The 8,026-nt window shown below is 41.7% G+C and overlaps 1 protein-coding gene across 3 annotated transcripts in view; it reads right to left on the bottom strand.

Moving 5' to 3' along the window:
• Window positions 1-8,026, bottom strand: part of ino80 (INO80 complex ATPase subunit) — a 214,232-nt gene that overhangs the window by 160,991 nt on the left and 45,215 nt on the right. For 2 of the 3 annotated variants that reach the window (XM_043698306.1, XM_043698308.1), the window contains exons 4-5: window positions 7,030-7,100; window positions 3,855-4,007 (exon numbers count right to left, since the gene is read on the bottom strand). In XM_043698306.1, the coding sequence (XP_043554241.1) occupies window positions 3,855-4,007; window positions 7,030-7,100 (224 nt within the window). The remainder of the gene's footprint in view (window positions 1-3,854; window positions 4,008-7,029; window positions 7,101-8,026) is intronic. The other variant, XM_043698307.1, reaches the window with a different exon arrangement.

Genomic DNA, 8,026 nt, shown 5'->3' with positions numbered 1-8,026 from the left:
AAATACGCAGAGGAAAAATGAGGTACGAAGGTAAACTGGCCAATAATATAAAGGAGGATAGTAAAAGTTTTTTTTAGGTATGTGAAAGGCAAAAAAATGGTTAAGACTAAAATTAGTCCCTTGAAGACAGAAACAGGGGAATATATTACGGGGAGAAAGGGAGGTCTGCAGATGCTGGAGATCAGAGCTGAAAATGTGTTGCTGGAACAGCGCAGCAGGTCAGGCAGCATCCAGGGAACAGGAGAATCGACGTTTCGGGCATATCGACGTTTCCTGAAGAAGGGCTTATGCCCGAAACGTAGATTCTCCTGTTCCCTGGATGCTGCCTGACCTGCTGCGCTGTTCCAGCAACACATTTTCAGCAATATATTACGGGGAACAAAGAAATGGCAGAAGAATTGAATTGGTACTTCAGATCTGTGTTCACTTGGGAAGACACAAGCAATCTCCCTGAGGTAACAGGGAGGACCTGAACTGAACTGAAGGACCTGAACTGAAGGGAATTTATATTTGCCAGGAATTGGTGTTGGAGAGACTGTTAGGTCAGAAGGTTGATAAGTCCCCAGGGCACTGAAGGAGGTGGCTCGAGAAATCGTGGATGCATTGGTGATTATTTTCCAGAGTTCAATAGATTCAGGATCAGTTCCTGCGGATTGGTGGCTAATGTTGTACCACTTTTTAAGAAAGGTGGGAGAGAAAAAGCAGGAAATTTTCGACCAGTTAGTCTGACCTCAGTGGTGAGAAAAATGCTGGAGTCTATTATAAAGGATGAAATTACGACACATCTGGATAGTAGTAACAGGATAGGTCAGAGGCAGCATGGATTTATGAAGGGGAAATCATGCTGGACTAATCTTCTGGAATTTTTTGAGGATGTAACTCTGAAGATGGACGAGGGAGATCCAGTAGATGTAGTGCACCTGGACTTTCAGAAAGCTTTTGATAAAGTCCCACACAGGAGGTTAGTGAGCAAAATTAGGGCACATGGTATTGGGGGCAAAGTACTAACTTGGATTGAAAGTTGGTTGGCTGTTAGGAAATAAACAGTAGTGATAAACGGCTCTATTTCGGAATGGCAGGCAGTGACCAGTAGGGGACTGCAGGGATCAGTCCTGGGACCGCAGCTTTTTACAATATATGTTAATGATATAGAAGATGGTATTAGCAATAACATTAGCAAATTTGCTGACGATACTAAGCTGGGTGGCAGGGGAAATGTGATGAGGATGTTAGGAGATTACAGGGTGACCTGGACAAGTTAGGTGAGTGGTCAGATGCATGGCAGCTGCAGTTTAATGTGGATAAATGTATGGTTATCCACTTTGATGGCAAGAACAGGAAGGCAGATTACTACCTCAATGGAATCAATTTAGGTAAAGGGGCAGTACAGAGAGATCTGGGTGTTCTTGTACACCAGTCAATGAAGGTAAGCATGCAGGTAGTGAAGAAGGCTGGCCTTCATAACAAGAGGGATTGAGTATAGAAGCAAAGAGGTGCTTCTGCAGCTGTACAGGGCCCTGGTGAGATCACACCTGGAGTAGTGTGCGCAGTTCTGGCCTCCAAATTTGAGGAAGGACATTCTGGCTATTGAGGGAGTGCAGCGTAGGTTCACGAGGTCAATACCTGGAATAGCGAGATTACCTTACACTGAAAGACTGAAGCGACTGGGCTTGTATACCCCTGAGTTTAGAAGACTGAGAGGGGATCTGATTGAGACATATAAGATTATGAAAGGATTGGACACTCTGGAGGCAGGAAACATGTTTCCGCTGATGGGGGAGTGCCGAACCAGAGGACACAGCTTAAAAATACGGGGTAGACCATTTAGGACAGAGATGAGGAGAAACTTCTTCACCCAGAGAGTGGTGGCTGTATGGAATGCTCTGCCCTAGAGGGCAGTGGAGGCCCAGTCTCTGGATCCATTTAAGAAAGAGTTGGATAGAGCTCTCAAGGATTGTGGAATCAAGGGTTATGGAGATAAGGCAGGAACAGGATACTAATTAAGGATGATCAGCCACAATCATATTGAATGGTGGTGCTGGCTCGGAGGGCAGAATGGCCTACTCCTGCACCTATTGTATATTGAAGGGGCAAGGGAGGCACTTTAAAATGGTTCCAGATCTGATCTGAAATCAAATCTCCAGATTGTGCATAAATGTAACCCACAAGTTTCTTGTCATGCCTCTACCAAAGTTGATGGGAAGCGTAGCACAAAACCCTGACTAGTATCATATTTGTATCATAAACATTCTCTGACTTTACTCATGAATAAGTCCACCCTAGTTTATACATTTCCAGACACCTGCTTTGCTGGTCTTGATTCGCCTATTAAAACAAGTGTCTCAGCCTCAGATTCAATTTCCAAGGTGCTGCTGTAAAGGAGACCTGGCCTCAGATCTCTTGTCACAAAACAAGCTTTAAGTGCTATATAAACACAAGTACACAAATGGACCATTCAGCCCTGGAGCGTCTCCTCCAATTTAAATGGCTAATTGTAACCTAGCTTGCTTTACTTATTTTCCTAATCAACCTATTCAGATATGTCATTACACACCTTTGGAGCAGGTGAGACTTCAATCTGGGCCTCCTAGTCCAGGGGCAGGCACACTAACATGGCTCAAAGACCTTTTGTATATTTAACCAACAAAGATTGATCTCAGATGCAAAATACTTAACTGAGCTAGTATTGAACCCTTTGTGGAAGACGCCTTCACATATTTCTGTTTCTGTATTTGAAGAACTGTTTTCTCACTTTTCTTCTCAATTGTCTGGCTCTCATCTTTAGGTCTTATTCCTTTAGCCTATATTGCCCTACAAGTGGAAAAGGTTTCTCTATCAACACTATCAATTGAGTTCAAAATCCTAAGCATCCCTTACGCTTCCACATTGTAGGGTATACAGGCCTAATTTACATGTTCTCTTCATTTGGAGGCCCAGTAGCATGCTAATGAATCTAAACTGCATTCCTGCAAAGACCAATACATCCTTTCAACAGAGTGACAGCTGAAAGCATAAACAGTACTCCAAAACAGGGCTTTGGTCAACTGTAACAAAAATTCCCTTTATATTGTTTCCTTCTAGATAGAAAGGTCAACATTAGCCTTTTGGTTAGGCACAAAAGTAATCAATTTCAGCTAATGTAAGGGAACCCCAAATTTCCCTAGGCCTTTAGTGTTCCTGATTTTGCATGATCTGACTAAATATTGACATTAACGTTTCTTTGATCCACAACACATGACTTCAAATTTACTTATGTTACTATCCATCTGCTATAGTCTTGTCTGCTCAGCCATTTTGTGACTTTAGCTCCCACCAAAACATTGCTGTCACCAATCTTTGCCCTCAGCAGGCAGTGAACAATATGGCTGTGTAAAGAGCACCTTTTGCCTGCTAACCCAGCAGTGTCAGGCAGCTATCAATGAGCTAATTCCCAGAAATAGATGCAGCAGATTTGCAAGTCCACACTCATGCTTCACAGGCAATTGGATAAACAGTCAGCACCATACAGATGCCATTTTAATCTTGTACAGGCTAATGTGACCCCTCCACAGTACCAAGCTCAGGCCCCAATATATCCCAAATTCTTTCAACAGAAAGTATCACAAAAATGACCATCTTTATTCAGCCTAGTGAAAAACATCTTACTTCCAAAGCAAGTAACTTCCCCATGTCATTTGCAGTAGTTTACTTTGAGAAGTGCAACTCCCCATGAACTTTCACCATTTATTCTCTTCATACTGGTCAATGAGTTCTTAACAGTTTTCATGGACACAACGATCTCAAAGTGGCTCTGTTCCCCAGCAATCCACAAGGTGCCAAAAACGGAACAACTGGTAGATGATAGAACTGCTTACCTCTCTATCATTGTGCACTTTGCTCTGATGCAACTTCCTGTACTTATGCAGACGCAACATATCGTGCAACTCCTCCTTGGTGAGCACAAACTCCCCTTCGATATCATCATCATCTGTATTGGAGTCTGAAGTCTCATTGCTCAAGAGAATACTCTACACACAAAGAAAAAAAACAGATATCTGCACAAATCAGATTTAGTAGGCAGGTTCGTAGGCAAAATGATTCGTAGTGAGGCAGATATGATCATCACTAAGTTGGGAATAAGCCATATGCAAACAGAATTCCAAATCGCCTACTCAGTTTTCAAATCTCTTCAACACACGCACTTTCAACCAAATACTAACATTCTCTCTGTTCCTGCCATCTTGCTGGAAGTGTGTCACAATCTCCAAAGGTATTCTGATGAGTGGAAGACGACCTGAGGAAATCACCAATTTAAGCTCTGTTTCAAATAACAATTCAGGTGCTACATTTTAAGTCTTGGAGTTCACCATGTCAAGTTTCTCATGCTGTCCCACGTTTTTGTATTTCTTATTTTTATTCTGGGACATGATGTCAGACTTACTAATTGCTGATGATGGGCTGGTTTTTACATATTCTGTCTGATACATCTAAAAACTTCTATTTAATCAACACATGAATTCAGTGTTTTGCAAGATTAGCTTTGCCTTATCAAGTCTTTCTTATTTGTCTGTCACAATAACCACCATGCTATGCCCTCTTTCAACATTTGAGTGAGTGTGAGCTATGCCCTCTTTCAACGTTTGTGTGAAGCCCAAACATAGACTGCACACCCACACCAATGGCACCCACTCTATAAATCTTCATTATACCTTCACGCTATCAGGCTAAATCTCCAACCTTGAAGTAAAATGCAGCATTGGTGTCTTGCTCAGTTCTGAGCTGCAAACGGAGTGAAACTGGAATAGGCACTGGGGGGAACAGTGGCATCAGTGGCTTAGAGACAAAGGTTATGATGTGGGTCAATGTCTGACTTCAAACTTCTTGGTATTCAGTTACTTTAAACGTGTTGCAGAAGTTTAGTTCTGACGAGTGGTGCTGAGAGTGAAACATTTATATTGTTACTATTACCTGTTCTTATCCTCACTAAGCATTAATAGCCCAAAAGATGATGTGGTCGAGAAAATTTGAAGATTTGCATATTTCACCACCACAAAGACCACATCCCGAAATCCAGTTGACTAAATCAAACTCATAAGTAGAATTCCACAAGCCACCAAACAGGTGCAACAGAAAAGCACATTAAGAGCCAGTTCACATCAATCACCCTCTCCGTGCATCAAATACGCTTCACATCACAAAGTAGTATCAAGTCATCTGCATGCATAAACATTCAAACCATATTAGGAAAATACAAACTTTAAACCCATGTAACTGTGCATAAACTACACTTATCTTGCAGTGACATATTTCCAGTCATATTGATAACAGTCAAACACTTTTAAATTGGGCATAAATAATTTTCGAACAGCACCCAGGTCCTCACTCATAGGGTCAAAGTCTCCAGTAACATGCAGCTTCAATAGTGTGGGTCGTGGATAATTTGTCACACCACCATTTTCAGCTTGAGTTCCAGATATCAGCTGCACTAGCATATGAACTGGGTCTTTGCCTGGAGCAAGATGGTCACATGGAGCTACTCCCTTTCAAGTTGTGCCCAAATGAAAGAAGGCAAAGAAAGATTGCTGCAAAATTTAAGCCTTGTGGAAAGCAACACAAGTTTTCCAAATAGCTTGGAAAGTATGCAACTGCCTTTCAAGATCAAGTAATAACTGAGTATCACAATTATCTCAATGCAAAGGTTACAGAAGAGAGAACTCCTTCTGGAATACATGGGACTTGCACAGGTCAAGTTCCAGCTTGGGTCCAGTGTCCTTACATTACCCTTTGCAGTTAGTTAGTGTACCAGTGGTCATATAATCTGACCTCATATGAAGGATGCCACTGGAGCAGAGGCTTCAACGTTCCCACTGAGTGCTGAACTGTGCCCAACAATCAGCTTTGGATTGAGAAAGAAAACTTGGGGGGGAAAAAAAAGGACACCCAAGGTTAGTCAAATCATCGGAGTATTTCAGCGACTATCAGGGAACCTGAACAGTCTGGCAGCTAAAGAACAAACAAGAACACAGCAAGTCTTTCACATCTTCTTAATGTCCCAAAGCACTTTACAACATAACTGAAGCTTAGTCACTGTTGTAAAATATAAAAACACAAAATGGTTGACAAATACAGCAAAATTATTGGAATTTTTAAAATAGTTGAAAGGTTGAACAGTTTTCATTAATTCACAGGATGAGGGCATCGCTGACTGGGCCAGCATTTATTACCCACCTAGTTGTCCAGAGGGCAGCCAGAGTCAATCACATTGCTGTGGGTCTGGAGTCACATGTAGGCCAGACCAGGTGAGGACAGCAGATTCCTTCCCTAAACAACATTAGTGAACAGGTGGGTTTTTCCGGACAAACAGCAATGGATTCACGGTCACCAAGAGACTCTGAATTCCATATTTTATTAAATTCAAATTCTATCATCTGCCATGGAGAGATTCAAATCCAGGACCAAAGACACTTCCTTGGTCTCTGGAATAACAGTTCAGCAATAATACCACTAGGATGACACCTCTCCAATGGCAAGAATTACCTCCTTGCTCTTCATCAAATAGTGCCATAGGATATTCTGTATTCACCTAACAGTAACGTGGCCTCTGTTTAATGCTTCATCTGAAAATCTTTGACAGGACACGGAGTGCCAGCCTGAACTTTGTGATTAAGCCTATTTATGCAATCCACAACATTTTGACTCAGGAGTGACTGTGCAACAACTGAGCCAAGGCTGGCACTATATCAGCTATAACAGTTACATTTCAGCAAGTGGTACTGGCCTGGGAGGCAAATAATTACTCTGTTTATCCAATTTACTTTTGAACCATTAAAGCACACTACAGGTTTATCTTTCACTTCTGTTCACAAAGCCTATCCTGTGTCTTGTCAGTGATTGCGTGCGTTGGGATTGATCAGGAGGAACTGAACAAGCATGCTCCAAAACACGAATTACTCTCAGCAGCACACTTTAAAGAATAGCACAGATCTGCACAGAGATCACCGTTACTGAGCAGGAATCAAACAGATTGAATAGGCACTGTTATGTCCTCACCTTCAGCCATTTCCTGCTTTTCTTCAATTTGCTGAAATTGTATACGTTTCCCTTCTCAACTTTGAATTCTGCTGAACATAAACATTGCAGTTAATTATTAGTTACCACCACCCCACAAACCTCAGTTAAAGCAAATTAGTTCTTGAAACTGAGCAACATGCTGAACAGGGTGCTTTGTGAAGAGGAAATATTCAGAATGATAGGAACCAATAACACTTTGAAGCAAGCAGGTAGTTGAGGTCTTCTTATACCATCTTGAACCAAGATATCAAAATTTGAGAAATTTATGAACCTGGTCTGGAACACCCTTAAAGTCAGAGGGCTGCAGCATGAAAACAGGTCTTCGGCCCAATTTGCCCATGCTGCCCAGTTTTCACAATTTAAACTAGCCCGATGTGCCTGTGTTTGGTGCGTATTTCTCCATAGCTATCCTATCCATGTACCTGTCTAAACGTTTCTTAAATGACAAAATTGTTCTCACTTCCACCACTCTATCTGGCAACCCGTTCCAGACACTCCCCAACCTCTGCATTAAAACAATTGCCATTTTGTACCCTTTTGTATCTCTCCCCTCATTTTAAACCAATGCCCTGTAATTTTAGGGCCCCCCCAACCATGGGGTAAAGTTGTCCGCTATCTAACTTATCTATGTCTCTCATGATATTATATACCTCTATAAAAAGTATATTATATCATGAGACATGATATTGTACACCTATGCTCCAGGAGAAAGAGTCCAACCCTGTCTCTTTATAACACAAACCTTACATCCTGGAAAAATCTCGTCTACACTCTCAGTTGAACAGTAATCTTTTTCACCATCATCATCTGCAGCTGCAACAATATGTCCTATACTCAATGCACACACCAATAAAGGCAAGTGTACCAAATGCCATCTTCACTATATTGTCTGTGACTCCACTTTCAAGGAGCTATGAACCTTAACCCTTAAATCTGTTTTATAACATCCTCCAGGGCCCTAATTCCCACCCTGGTT

This window comes from Chiloscyllium plagiosum, chromosome 10, assembly GCF_004010195.1.
Source record: "Chiloscyllium plagiosum isolate BGI_BamShark_2017 chromosome 10, ASM401019v2, whole genome shotgun sequence".
Classification (NCBI taxonomy): Eukaryota; Metazoa; Chordata; class Chondrichthyes; order Orectolobiformes; family Hemiscylliidae; genus Chiloscyllium; species Chiloscyllium plagiosum.
The sequence above is the reverse complement of the archived record's forward strand: the minus strand, read 5'-3'. Positions and strand labels throughout refer to the sequence as shown.